Source organism: Manis javanica, chromosome X, assembly GCF_040802235.1.
Source record: "Manis javanica isolate MJ-LG chromosome X, MJ_LKY, whole genome shotgun sequence".
Lineage (NCBI taxonomy): Eukaryota > Metazoa > Chordata > Mammalia > Pholidota > Manidae > Manis > Manis javanica.
Window position 1 is genome coordinate 98,358,376 of NC_133174.1, and position 15,988 is coordinate 98,374,363.

At 34.4% G+C, this 15,988-nt stretch overlaps 1 protein-coding gene across 4 annotated transcripts in view; it reads right to left on the reverse strand.

Annotated features, from left to right (window-relative positions):
- The window catches only part of NUP62CL (nucleoporin 62 C-terminal like), a 67,040-nt gene that overhangs the window by 4,912 nt on the left and 46,140 nt on the right, over nucleotides 1–15,988 (reverse strand). For 2 of the 4 annotated variants that reach the window (XM_017640368.3, XM_017640364.3), the window contains one exon: nucleotides 12,857–12,923. The exons of 1 other annotated variant lie outside the window; for it this stretch is intronic. In XM_017640368.3, coding sequence (XP_017495857.1) covers nucleotides 12,857–12,923 — 67 coding nt within the window. Of the gene's footprint in view, nucleotides 1–1,956; nucleotides 2,002–12,856; nucleotides 12,924–15,988 lie in introns of those variants that run through there. One more of the 4 variants, XM_073227626.1, reaches the window with a different exon arrangement.

Below are 15,988 nucleotides of genomic sequence, written 5' to 3' on the forward strand. Positions count from 1 at the left end.
TCATTCCAAAACACCTGTGAAATAGTAGAGATTTGCTTTACAAAGAAGAAAAAGATAAAACCATAAGGACAAAGACAGTAAGAAAGGAGACAAGACAAAACTGAAAATTTTAACTAGAAGCCTAGAATGGATTTGAAATTAGCAGAAGGAGGTAATTCAAAGTGGTGTTGAAAGTAGGGCTAAAAGCAAGAATATGAATGATTAAGAAACAAACCCCTTTTTTCTGCCACATCCTACATCTGGGTAATTCTCCTTACCCAAGCCCAGGAGAAGAGCTGGGTTCTTTAGAGAGGGTAAACCAGATGAGCTCTGCAGTGGGGACACCAGGCAGAGCTGAGGGCAAGGAACCTTCACCAAAAGCAGGGATTAAGTGAAAGTTTGCAGGTGTACAAGCTGAATACTGAGTCCCCAGTCTCTTTTCTAACAGTTATGAGAACACTGATTTACCAACAGGTTTATTAATCTCTAGCTAAAACATGGAAGATTCTTCTTGGGATAATATGACCAACTAAAAGAAAAATCCTGAAGATAAAGGCTGGAGAGCCCCAGTGAAAAAGTTTTGCCAAATTATCCTATTATACAGTAAGTTAGCAAGCACCACCTACAATTTAGCATCTCATTTTTTAATATAAATGGACAATTAATGATCACCCAACATTTGAGGAGAGCTTCAAACATAAGAAAAACCACAACAGAAAGATAAAATTGAAAGAAACAATCCAGGAAGAATAAAACATTTAAAAAATCATTAAATATCCTCAGACAGAGGATACTAAATTCATGAAATAAGAACTGATTGCTATTTAAAACACATACACACATAAAATCATAATACAACACCAAATCACAACAGAAAGATAGAGAAAGCTGAAAGAAACCATCCAGAAAGAATAAAACATTTAAAAAATTGTTAATATCTTCAGAGCGAGGATACTAAATCCATGAAATAAGAACCAGATGCTATTTAAAATACATACATACACAAAATCATAAAACACCACAAACTCTTGTAAAATAAAAATTATGGTGGAAAGCAAAGATCATTAGAACAATTGGAATAAAAAGTTGAGTACGTATTGAGAAATTTTAACAAAAATGCAAAGAAAAACAGTACAGAAAATAAATTTAGGTCAGTCTAGGACATCATACATTGGAAAAAGAGGATTTCCAGAATCCTTTTATTCTTTATAATAGAGAAAGCAGAGGGAAGGAAATTAGCAGAAATGTAATTCAAGAAAATTTCCCCAAAATGAAAGAAATTAGTTTCTTGATTAGATGGGGGTCACCAAATATCTGCTCAATGGATGAAATAGACCCACATCAAGGCACATCATCTGAAATGTTAGTACTGTGGGGAAGACCCTGAAAGCCAAAACATGAAGTATAAGAGCCACAAAACAGGAAAGTCAACAAAGTAGTAGATAGAATACAAGACTGCTGTAAAAGGGAGAACCTAGCTGGGTAGCAGACTAAGAGAGAAACAATTCCAGATGGTAGGTTAGAGATTACATGGCTCTGGCAGAAATGAATCCAAGAAGGTGAAATTGACAGATTTAAAGTAAAAGCAGGGAGTTAGAGAATGAACTACTAATAAGGACATACAAAACTAAGCAAATGATGAAATAAAATTCAAAGGTAAACAAAAGTCTGTAGAAGAAGGAAGATATATGGCTGGGCTGAGAATGACATTTATGCAATCATAATATAAACAATACATCTTGATCTATGCATAATTTAAGATATAGCTATATGGAGATGAGAGAAAAGTGTGCTTACAGGCATTTTTATGTATTATAAAGTGGGGGTGGTATGATGACATACATACATCATAGAAATATTTATAAATTGTATGGATATATATTATGTGTATATACATAAGATGTTTAATTTACATGCATAATGTATGTGTGTATAAAAGAAAATAAATGAGGGTGGTATAAGGGGGTTAAGTCCTCACCTCCTATTTTGGGAAGTCAGTACAGAAGGCCTAAAATGGAAAACCTAAAAAGTAACAGGATACATGGTATTAGAGATATAGATATGTTTTTTAAAAAACAGCTAAAATGATTGAAAGTGATTATTTCTTGGGTTTGGGAAATGGGGTGTGGACAGGGAGCTGGTACTTTTTTTTATTTCGTTCATGTACAATTACTTGAACATTATGGCTACTAGACTCCCCCTATTATCAAGTCCCCCCCACATACCCCAGTACAGTCACTGTCCATCAGCATAGTAAGATGTTATAGAATCATTTCTTGTCTTCTCTGTATATACTGCCTTTCCCGTGACCCCCCCGACCTGCTACATTATGTGTGCTAATCGTAATGCCCCTTTTTCCCCCTTATCCCGCCCTTCCCACCCATCCTCCCCAGTCCCTTTTCCTTTGGTAAATGTTAGTCGTTAGTCCATTCTTGGATTCTGTGAGTCTGCTGCTGTTTTGTTCCTTCAGTTTTTGCTTTGTTCTTAATACTCCACAGATGAGTGAAATCATTTGATACTTGTCTTTCTCCGCCTGGCTTATTTCACTGAGCATAATACCCTCTAGCTCCATCCATGTTGTTGCAAATGGTAGGATTTGTTTTCTTCTTATGGCTGAATAATATTCCATTATGTATATGTACCACCTCTTATTTATCCATTCATCTACTGATGGACACTTAGGTTGCTTCCATTTCTTGGCTATTGTAAATAGTGCTGCAATAAACATAGGGGTGCATATGTCTTTTTCAAACTGGCTCCTGCATTCTTAGTGTAAATTCCTAGGAGTGGAATTCCTGGGTCAAATGGTATTTCTATTTTCAGATTTTTGAGGAGCCTCCATACTGCTTTCCACAATGGTTGAACTAGTTTACATTCCCACCAGCAGTGTAGGAGGGTTTCCCATTAGTAGTTTTTTACTGTTGAGTCAACCTTACATTTGTGGAATAAATTCTACTTGGTCATGGTTTATAATCCCTTTTATACATTGTTGGATTTTGTTTGCTAAAATTTTTTTGAGGATTTTTCGGTATTTGAGAGATTTTTAAATGCTCATGAGATATATTAGTTTATAGGGGTTTTTTTCATACTGTCATTTCTTGGTTCTGTTATTAGGGTAATACTCGCTTCCATTTTTGAAGAGTGTGAAGAGTAGAATTTTTCAGTGAAACCATCTAGGTGTGGATATTTCTTTGGGGAGAGGAGGAACATCTTAATTATGAAGTCAGTTTCTTTAATGCTTATAGAACTATTCACATTATCTTGGTTGAGTTTTCATTATTTGTGGTATTCTGGGAATCACTGCATTTCTGTTAAGTAGTTGAATTTATAAGAATAAAGTTGTTCATAGGATTTCTTTTTTATCATTTTAATAGTTGCAGTATGTAGTGATATACCCTGTTTAATTTATTATATTGTTGGTTTGTGTTTTCTCAGTTTTTTTCTGACTTGGTAGAGGTCTGTCAATTCTAATGATTTTTTCAAATAATCAGCTTTTTGTTTCATTAATTTTTCTCTAATAGTGTTGCTGGTTTCAATTTCATTGATAACTGCTCTTATCTTTATTATTTCCTTCCTTCTGCTTGCTTTGGGTTTGTTTTGCTTGTTTTTTGTTTTCTTAAGATGGAAGCTTAGATTATTGATTTGAGACCTCTCCTTATCTCTAACAGTGTTTTCTTTTGAGGACTTTCTGATAATCTGCACATTTTTAACCTCAGTTGTCTGCTCTAACCATCAGTTTCACTAATGGATCTTTTATCATCTGTTATAAGTTCCACGTTAACAAACAGCTGCACACAGATATTCCAAAGGCACCTCAAATTAAACTTGTCTAAAACTAAACTCATTATCTTTACTCTCTCCTGGGTCTTTCAGATCTGTAACTACTTCTACATTTTTTAAGCTAATGATTGCTACTATTTATTCAGACTTAAGGTGGCTATTTCTATTTATTCAGGAAGTAATGATGATTATACCTCCTAAATAGCTCTTGAATCTTTTCTTTTCAGTAGATTCCCGCCACTGCCTTATTTCAGGTTTTCTTCATCTCCCATCTTGAAAGTAGTTTTCTAAAGTTTATGAAAAATACCAGCTCCCCAGGAACATGAAAAGATGCTCCACATCACTAATCATCAGAGAAATGCAAATAAAAACTACAATGACCTATCACGTCACACCAGTTAGGATGGCCAACATCCAAAAGTCAAATAACAACAAATGTTGGCAAAGTTGTGGAGAAAGGGGAACCCTCCTATACTGCTGGTGGGAATGTAAATTAGTTCAACCATTGTGGAAAGCAGTATGGAGGTTCCTCAAAAAATTGAAATACCTTTTGACCCAGGAATTCCACTCCTAGGAATTTACACTAAGAATGCAGGAGCCAGTTTGAAAAAGACATATGCACCCCTATGTTTATTGCAGCACTATTTACAATAGCCAAGAAATGGAAGCAACCTAAGTGTCCATCAGTAGATGAATGGATAAATAAGAGGTGGTACATATACACAATGGAATATTATTCAGCCATAAGAAGAAAACAAACCCTACCATTTGCAACAACATGGATGGAGCTAGAGGGTATTATGCTCAGTGAAATAAGCCAGGCGGAGAAAGACAAGTATCAAATGATTTCACTCATCTGTGGAGTATAAGAACAAAGAAAAACTGAAGAAATGAAACAGCAGCAGAAACACAGAACCCAAGAATGGACTAACAGTTACCAAAGGGAAAGGGACTGGGGAGGATGGGTGGGAAGGGCGGGATAAGGGGGAAAAAGGGGCATTACGATTAGCACACATAAGGTTGAAGGGGGGAAACACGGGAAAGGTGGTATATACAGAGAAGACAAGAAATGATTCTATAGCATCTTACTACGCTGATGGACAGTGACTGTAATGGGGTATGTTGGGGATACTTGATAATAGGGGGAGTCTAGTAACCATGATGTTGTTCAAGTAATTGTACATTAATGATACCAAAAAAAACTGTACTAATGTAATCCACCATATCAACAAGTGAAAGAGAAAAAATCACATGATTATATCAACTGATGCAGGAAAAGCATTTGACAAAAATCCAGTACCCATTCATGATTAAAATTTTCAGCAAGTCAGAAACAGAGTAGAATTATCTCAAGTTGATAAAGAACATCTACAAAAATACTTATAGCTAACATCAAGCCTATAGCTAATATTAAAGTGAAAGGCTGAAGGCTTTCCATATAAACTCAGAAACAAAGAAAGATGTCTGTTCTCTTCATTCTTATTCAACATAGTACTAGAAGTTCTAGTTGGTGCAGTGTAAGAAAAAGAAATAGATGGCATACATATTGGAAAGGAAGAAATAAAACTGTCCCTATTTGCAGATGATGTAACCACCTATGTAGACAATCCCATGGAATAAAAAAAGAAAAAAACCCTCCTAGAACTAAGAAGTTCAGCAACATGCAAGATCAACATATGTAAATTAATTGCATTTTTATCTACTCACAATAAACAAGTAGAACCCAAAATTTAAAATACCATACCATTCATAACCACTATAAATAAAATGAAATACTTAGGTATAAGTCTAACAAAACCAAAACATGTACATGATTGTGGGTTCTGAAAATTATAAAATGCTGGTGAAAAAAATTATAGAAGACCTAAATAAATATTGGGACATACCAAGTTAACGGATGGGAAGGCTCAACATAGTAAAGATATCAATACTTCCCCAAATTCATCTATAGGTTTACTGTAATTCTCATCAAATCCAGCAAATTTTTATGAAAAGGCAAAGGAACTTTAAAAGCTAAAGCAATCTTGATGTAGAAAAATAAAGTGTGAGGAATCACTCAGGAGCTTAGTATGATTCAGGTTTATTTCTCATTCAGATAGGGGAACAAAGAGATAGGAAGGTGGGGTAGGGGAAATAGAGACACAAGGAGAGAGGGAGAGGGGGTGGGGTAGGAAAAGAACACAGTTTCCTCGCTTGTCATAGCTACTTTTAAGATTCCCAGTATAAAAAATTAAAGTAACACTCCAAATAAATATACTTGAATTCATAATGCTAACTGGTCTGATGGGAAGGAAGAACAGTGTTCCTAGAGTTGTACAAAGCTCTCATCTCTGACATGAGAATTCTCACCCTGGTCTTATTACTGATAAATTAAGGTGGTGATGACAAGACACTCTGCTTGTGTATAGCACTAATCCTTCACACAAAATTAATGAAAAGCACGTTTCAAGAAAAATTATAAAAAGAAAAGATGATAAAGGTATCCTGAATTCTTGGGCGGGGTGGGGAGGAGAACAAGATACTAGAATTATTACATTACATCTTAAGTGGTTTTCAGATAGTCATCTTGTTGAAATACTACTTACTATTCAGGTCACATTTCAAATTCTACCTCTTCCAGGAAATTAACTAAAAATTAGGTTTCTCTTTTTTTAGTGCCCCTCACCCACCCCGCACACTGAGCCTGTTCAAGGCAGAGGTTCACGCCATAAATGTGTATGCCTCCTACACTGAGTCACACAGTGCCTTTGCACCCAGTAGGTGCTTTGTATTTATAGAGTCACAACTACTCCGCGGTTTTGCCTTGCATCTAAAAGAACACCTTCTGTTTATTTAGCGCTTTAGTTTTCGAAATGCCTATGTGTATTACCTTATTGAGTCCCATGATATCCTAGGAAGGAGAGATTAAAAACTCAAGAAGGTTCAGTAGCTTCCCAAAGGCCAAAGTTAAAGACAACTGATACTAGGACTGGTACCTTCAGACTCCCATCTAAAGGTGGTTTTTCTGTGGTAGTGCACGTGTTTGTTAAATGCTGTAAACATTTTAAATTAAAAGTAGTATGCTGAGCTATTAATAGTTGGTACCACAGCATAACATTATCTGCGGTCCCTTCAAATACTGAAGTGCTCAAAATAAGTCAGGCCTATCTGAATCCCATCTGGGGAGACTTCATTGGTGAAATACTATCAGGCCATTTTACCTATGAGGTAGCCATAGAGCATGGACCCAAAAACAGCATTATAGCAAGTCTCCAGTATAATTTTTAATCACTAACAGGAAGAAAACTGCTTTGGAGAAAAATCTGTGTATTTCACAAACTATAAATTTTGCTATTTGGGAGTGATTTAAATCATGTTACATATAATTCATCTGGGGAATTTCTCCAGCTTGAGGAAATTCACTTGGGCACAAAATGTACATAAGCAGGATTAGTAAGAAATCTAATTTTGCAGATGCATTGTGTGTATTTCAAATCTGGATTTACATACAGAAAAGGAAGTTTGGGAAGTGAAGCTCTGAGGATGTTAACCATCATACTCTTACCTAACAGGAGCTGAAGACTTGATCATTTGTTAATTTTAGGACTCTAATCAAAGCTACAGAGATCCTTCAGAATCAAAGAACAATGGTGTGACAATGAATCTATTTCGTCTGTAAAGGGGAGCAGAGATGAGCAAATAGTTCATTAAACAATGAAAAGACAAAATAACCTCTCAATTAACTGCAATGAGAAGATGTGGTTCCTGTCTTGTTGAGCTTAAAAAACCTTTAAAATGAGTCTTTGTGTTATTGCCACATCCCTGGCAGATCAAGAGTATCTGCTTCTCAAGTAACTTAAGTAGAACACAACAGATGACCTCACCTATCAACCAATGTCACCAAGATTTGCCAAAGTATTTAAGAAAAAGAGGTGAAAGAAAGCACTTCAATCAGTAAATCAGATTCTATTTCAGAAAATGAAAGAAGACGACTTTTTAAATTGGAATTCAAAGGCATCTTTTGGCATCTCAGCATTTGATTCTCTTCAGATAGGAGAGAGCTTAAAGTAATTAATAAAAATATTTGTGAAGCATTTATTTGGATGAAAGCTTTTTAAAAAAATACAGCATGGCGACTATGCTTAATAATTCTGTATTGCATACTTGAAAGTTGCTAAGAGAGTAGATCTTGAAAGTTCTCATCACAAGAAAAAAAATTTTGGTAACTAAGGAAACATGTTAAGGAGACTTACTGTGGCAATCATTTCTCAATGTATACAAATATCAAATCATTGTGTTATACATCTGAAAGTAATATTTGTCATATACTTCTATTTTTTAAAAAGCTTTAAAAAATAAACCCCCAAAAATCTAATTTAAAATAATCACCTCAAACAATAAATATTAGCATTGGATAAAAGTGAAATGTGATTACTACGTAACACAAAAAGCTGCTTCTCTAAAATGATTGTGAAGGCATTTTATGCAAGAGTTAGTTACACCACACTAGACAACTATGAATGTTTAACATGAAAAAAAATGGTGCTCATAGATCAGTACTAATGGGATTCTGTTGGAAATATCATGGCATTTTTAGTTAATCAAAGGATTCTTTTCTTTCGGCCCTAACTAGCAGTCTTAATGTTGTGAGTAGCTATTAAATAATTATGGGGTTATAACCCATGAGACTGTAATGATCATGGATGAAATATACTGTAGCCATGAAGCTTTGGAATACTTCATGAAAGAAGCAAAATGCCATGAAAATATTCAAGGAACTTTAAAATAATGAGAAGTATAAGATTTTTCCACTGCTTACTCCTTTATTGTGGTGTTTGATAAATATTAATGGACATGACAATGGTTTGGTATATGAAGAAACAGAAAACACCCATCCTTCAGCCCTACCTCCCTCCTCTAAGAGAAGAATAGCTCCATATATTTTAAATGAATAACAAATTGGCTCAGACCAATTGCTAACTCTGTCATAAGGGGTCCCAAAAGAGTTGGAGTTGCTGCAGTTGCAATGACTGCCAACTCAGAAGACAGATGTGTGACTGCAGAATTGCCATCGAGCTAACTTCAAAACAAGGCTGTAAATTTTTACAAAGAGAAAGACAAGAGAGGGAATTGGTATTTGACTATAGTTGCAATTAACTCTCAATTATCTATACTAATCAGGAGAAAAAAAGGCATAGTGTTTAACAATGGATAAATATAAAATTTGAGAACTGGTCAATACCAGCACATGTTCAGACACTCCCTAATTCAATACTCAACTCTGCCTCCTTTCTAGTTCAATCCCATCACAGTAGGTTCTGTGTAGGTTAGAGGAAGAAAGGGGCCTATTTCTCTATACCCTATTCATGAATATTGAAAATGTGATTGGACATTGTAATATTTTAATATATTTAAAGTATAATGTATGATTTCCAAGTCACTTTTAAAGATAAGCTGACTTTTTAAGTTAAATACATGATCCCATTAGCTTAACAGTGGTATGTTACATAATAAAAAAAATTGTCATGATGTTAAAGATATTAAGTCATAAAAACATTTTCCAGAAACTTTTAAAAATACATATTGTGACTTTAAAAAATCTATGGATTGATCATTAGTAAAAAATATATTGTTTATAGTGTTAACATAATACATATATTAGTTTTCCTATAACTATTGCTTGGATGTGAATAGACTCATTAAGAAATTTAACCTTAAAACTTCTCAGTCCATAGACCTTTTCAATAGACATGATTCCCTTAACTATTAAAATGCAAAATAAACCAACAACAAAAAACCTCTTACCATAATTAAACTGCTATTCTCCATTACTTGATCATATCATGTCCTGATATGAAAAGGAAAGGTTCCTTGGGTGGAAAGAGCAAAAAAAGGAGCCCACAGCATCAGGAATTAACAGGTTTTATCCCAGTCTTCATCATGGCCTCCCTTGTCTCAACTGAGAACCTGTATGAGATCTCACTGCCTCTCCAGCTCAACTGAATTTTCAGCAGAAAAATAACTCCAAGGAGCCAATACTCTGAATTGTCTTACATTTTTAACCCTGTATTAACTGAGAACTTTACCCAGACACCTAGAACGTACATCCTACCCAACGTACTACCATTACCATACTTTGAAAACCCCTTGTCCTGTACTGGTAGGTACAGGATTAAAATTTATTTTTATATCGGTGATGCTTACATTAAAATTATTTTAAGAGAATACCAGTAGAATGAATACTGTTCTGATAATTAGGAAATTTGGATTCTAGCCCTAGCTCTACCACTAATTAGTTGTGTGTTCATAAGGAAGTCATTTAACCTCTCTGGGCCACACTTTCTTCATTTATATAAAGTCCTTTGCAGCACTAACAACCTTAATTTTATTAGCAGGAAAACAGTAGCTGAGAGCCTTGAGAGTTCATTTATGACAAAGAGAATACCAGCCAAGAGAAAAAAAAATCACCATAATATTTCTTTACAGCCCTAATTACATTTTGACACCCCCCACCAACCCTATCTAAGAAGCATTGTTCATTGTAGGAAAATATATGCAACACGAAGACAATGGGGTCAAACTGTATAACCTCATTCCTCCGTGTTTTCTAGCCACTGACATTCTCCCACATATCAGCTGTTCTTGCACCCTCTCTAGGTCAGTGGTTTTCAACGATAATTTGCCTGGAACTGCCTTCTCTAGACCCAATTTAATAGTTCCCTTTTGAAACTAATGACCCTTTTGTCTTTCCCTCTCTGTCCTACACACAGTAAGCTCCCATAACCAGTTAAGTCATGGAGATATAATGTACAGCATGGGGACTATAGCCAATAATATTTCAGTGTGTACTTGAAAACTGCCAAGAGAGTAAATACTAAAAATACTCAGCATGAGAAAAGAATTTTTGTAACTTTGTACGTTGATGGTTGGAAACTAGACTTATTATGGTTATCATTTTGCAGTGTGTACAAATTATGTTGTACACCTGAAACTAATGTAATGTTATATGTTAATTGTACCTTAATAATAAAGGAAAGAAAAAGCAAGCAAGGAAAGGACCAAAGAAATGTAGTCTTCTTGGTTTTGATTCAGTATCTAATCAAAGTTAAAATGGCAGACTTGATTGTTATGTTTCTTTTAATCTAAGACAATCCCCTTAATTTTTTTGTTGTATATTCTTTTGTTTTCCATGACTAACTTTCAAGAGTCTAAGTCAATTGTCTTTCACAGTGCATCACATGGACTGTGTGGTAATTTCTCTGTCATCTGACTCAGTTCAGTTAAACATTTTTGGCAAGAATACTACCATGATCTTTCAGAATGTCTCCCATGTAGAACGTCTGATGATTTGCTTATGATAAGATTCAGGTTAAACATTTTTGGTAAGTATACTACATATGTGATATTGTGCACTTCTTATGTCAGATCAAGAGGCACACAGTGTAAAGATATCCCACTATTGGTGATATTAAATTTGATCACTTGATTAAAGTGGTACTTGTTAGATAGCTCTGTTGTAAATGCTTATTTTCTCCTTTATAATTTTTAAGTAACCTGTGGAATGATACCTCTGGAACCATAAATATCCTGCTCACCCACAATATTAAACTCAGTGGTTTTAGCATTCATTTATGTCCTTTGCCTGAATCAATCATTATGCTGGGGCTACAAAATGGTGACTTCCTCACTAAACTGTACAATGAAAATGGTCACCCATTTTCATGGCATGTAAATTATACCTCAATAAATATTCCTTATTATACCTTAAAAAAATAATTCAGTAACTTGTAGTCTGTATTTGATTCATTTCCTACTAGTATGTTTTTTTCTGCCAGGAAATGACTGACAGTTGCAATATTTTATGAATGAGACAGGGTATTCAAAATCAGGGTAAGCTTAATAAAATTGTTTTAATGGTGGTTTTCTAATTCTACTGGGCCTTCTACAATTATTAGATGGCATGCTTCTACAAAGACTTTTCCCTATACTGCCTGTTTCTCTCTTTTTATTTTGGACGATCACTGGGACTCATGGGTTTTTTTCCCCCTCAATGTGTATCATAATCCATTACTATCATTATTCTTTTGGATATTCAAACCATCCTAATTTGGCTAGCAGAAGCCCATTCAATCACAAACTTGTGTCCTAACAGAAACTTGTTAGTCTTTAAGGAATCTCTGTTTTCCAGCATAAATGTCCCAACCCACTCTGTACTTTCCCTGCCTGATACCTGAAATCAGGTTTTCCCCAAGAAGCCTTGATTCCTTTAAATGGGAATGGTAATTAGAAACCAAGATCTAAATGCTGGATTGCTACTGGAGTGTCTGTCATTGCTTCTTAGCCCTTCACACATACAGAACAAGGGAATAGGAATTCATACTAATATTTGCAACTCAAATTTGTAATACAAATATAAAAGAAGAAAAGGAAAAATATATCTCATCTTTCAATGAAAATCTTGGTTTCCATTATCACTAATATACTTATGCATTTGTTTCATCCTATAACATAGAAAATGGCAGTAATATTATTATACTACATATATGTATGTATACATATGTATATATAGTATACTTGTGAAACTAACAATAAACTTATTAAGAAAGTTTGAGATTTCTTTGCAGTTCATCTTTAAGATTACATCCTAATAAGTATGCACTGTCAAGAATATTATGTTCAAAAGTTACCTGAACTGCATGATTATGTGATACATTAGTTATATAAGCTTGTTTGGTTTTAGTTTATATTTAATTTTAACATTTATCATTCTTACCATTATTTTTGGCTTAATTATAATTTTTGAGTATTTATACTTTTACATGGCCCCAAAATCAAAACTCTATTAAAAGGTATACTCAAGTAAAGTTCTGCTTCTATCCCTACCTCCTCTACCCTGTTCCCATATACCCCCTATTTTGATTAGTTTCTAGTTTATCCTTCCTGTTTCACTGTATAAAAATAAGCAATTATGGTTCTTCAGAATTAACATAGACATACCATGAGTTAAGCAACACCCCTACAACTAAGCTCTTATTTGAGTGTGATCATGGTATACAAAACCTGATTTATATCACATTTTCTACTTGCAATACAGATATTTTGGCATACAAACTCCTACCTGAATTCTGATTAATCCACTGTAGAGAGCTCATATAAGCATTCAGAATTCTGCAGATCTGATAGAGCTAAAAACATACACAAGAGTTTTAGATTATTATTATGATGATATGGAGAACAAAAAAAAAGCATAAAAATTTTAAATTAGGAAATGGGTTTTCATGTTTTTCTGGTAAGAAATGGACTGAGTGCTAAAGATAAATAGCTCCTTTTTGCTATTTCATATTTGTAATGTTCATTATGTCTATATATCAGAGCAATCTAATTATTTTGTAACAGTCAAGAATTTGATTCCTACAATTAAATAAGAAACTATTACAGTACAAAATGTAAGTAGAGAGCACTAAGAGACATTTCACAAGAAATTCATATAAAAAACCTTAAATATAAATTTTTCTCAACCAAATTAGCCATTTTAAAAATGAGGTTTAACTCACATACATTATATTAGTTTCAGATGTACATGATTAGATGTTTGTATATGTTACAAAATGATCACCATAAGGGCTTAGTTAGAAAGTATCACCATACAGTTAGAAAAAAACCTTTTTTCTTTTGATGAGGACTTTTAAGATCTAATCTCTTAGCAATTTTCAAATATGCAATACAGTATTATTAACTATAGTCACCATGCTGTGCAGCATATCCCCATGACTTATTTTATAATGGGAAGTTTGTACCTCTTGTGCCCCCCGCCTCTAGCAACCAACAATCTGTTCAAGGTATCCATGAGCTTGAGCTTTTCTGTTTTTTTATTTTAAATTCCACACATAAGTGAGATCATATGGTATTGGTCTTTTATTGTCTGACTTACTTCACTTAGCATAATGCTCTCAAGGTCTAACATGTTGTCACAAAAAGCAAGATTTCCAAACCAGTGATTTTTAATAAATGATAATACTCAGTTTTCAAGGGTTGTGGGGGAAACAAGTACATTCACATAAAGCCTATAGCAATATAAACTGACTCAACCCTTCAAAATGCAAATTTTTATAATATATATCAAAATTTTTAAGATATTCACACCTTTTAACTCCATATATTCTACTTCTAGAAACATATCCAGAGGAAATAATCAAATCAAAACATTACTGGTGTTACCAAAGGGAAAGGGACTGGGGAGGATGGGTGGGAAGGGAGGGATAAGGGGGGGGGGAAGGGGAGGGGAAGAAAGGGGGCATTACAATTACCATGTATAATGTGGCGGGGGGCACGGGGAGGGCTGTGCAACACAGAGAAGATAAGTAGTGATTCTACAGCATCTTACGACGCTGATGGACAGTGATTGTAATGAGGTTTGTGGGGGGGACTTGGTGATGGGGGGAGTCTAGTAAACATAATGTTCCTCATGTAATTGTAGATTAATGATACAAAAAAAACACATTACTAGTTACTATAGGGCAATTCTATAATGGCAAAAAACTGGAACCAATATCTGTATCAATAAAAGCACGATTAAATATATTATGGTAAAGTCACCTTTAATGAGATATTATAGAGTCAATATAACCATGTTTTCAAAGAATGGATAAAATTTTAGGAAAACATGAAAGGATATTAAATAAAGACAGAAAAAAAAAGCATTATATAGGCAAGTTTCCAATGCTTTTTCAAACAAAAGAGGTATTTTAACCAGCACAGTGAAGAGTTGAAAGAAATACACCATTAACAGAGTACTGGTAATATGGGTGATAAAACTTTCTTTACAAATTTCCCTATTTTCCAAGCATATCAATACAACAAACAAGCATATGTACTAATTTTAATGAAAAATACTGAACATTTATTTTTAAAATTTAAGAACTTTTGATAAATATTTGAGCAAAGACCAGGATAATACTGAAAACAAGAGGAAATGAAAACCAGACTTAAAAGAATGGTACATAATGAAAACAGAATTTTAGTGTATTTTAATATAAAAATTGAAAACATAATTTGTATAAGGAACAATGAGTTTTTGAAAGAAAATGTGACTGAATATCTTATATTCATTAATATGGACTTGCTTAAATTTTAGATATTAGTCTCTCACATCTCCCACCCCAAAATGGTAAAAATAGTAATGAATACTACTGAACACAGTTGCTATTTTTCTATCCTGGTGAATGGCACATAATAACAGGGCTTTTTTTTTTGGTATCATTAATCTATAATTACATGAGCAACATTATGGTTACTAGACTCACCCCATCATCAAGTCCCCACCACATACCCCATTCCAGTCACTGTCCAACAGCATAGTAAGATGCTACAGAATCACTACTTGTCTTTTCTGTTATACAGCCCTCCCCGTGCACCCTCCACATTATACATGGTAACCGTAATGCCCCCTTTCTTCCCCCCCACCTTGTCCCTCCCTTCTCACCCATCCTCCCCAGTCCCTTTCCCTTTGGTAACTGTTAGTCCATTCTTGGGTTCTGTGAGTCTGCTGCTGTTTTGTTCCTTCAGTTTTTTTCTTTGTTCTTAAACTCCAGAGATGAGTGAAATCATTTGATACTTGTGTTTTTCTGCCTGGCTTATTTCACTGAGTATAATACCCTCTATCTAAGAGAGTATTTCCTTCCCCAGATTGGGGAAGTTTTCGGCAATTATTTCCTCAAAGAGACTTTCTATCTTTTTCTCTCTCTTCTTCTTCTGGTATCCCTATAAAGTGAATATTGTTTCACTGCATTTGTCACACAGCTCTCTTATTATTCATTTATTCCTAGAGATCCTTTTTCTCTCTGTGCCTCAGCTTCCTTGTTTTCCTGTTCTCTCATTTCTATCTCATTTACTGTCTCCTCTACCTGATCTCATCTGCTTTTAAATCCCTCTACTATGTTTCATTTCAGATAATGTATTTTTCAACGTACATTTCTCCTTGTTAAAGTCTTCCCTGAAATCTTGACTTTTTTGTAGCTCTGTAAGCATGTTTATGACTTTTATTTTGAAATCTTTATCAAGATGATTGGTGATTTCAATTTCACCAAGCCCTCTTTCTGGCATTTTTTCTTGTAATTTTGTTCGGACCAAGTTCCCTTGTTGTTTCATTTTTTAATGTTCCCCATGGAATAATAACTTTACATAGGTGGCACACTCTAGTACCCAGCAGCTCTACTCTCTGTAGCTACCAAGCACCTGCGGTAAAGGCAGG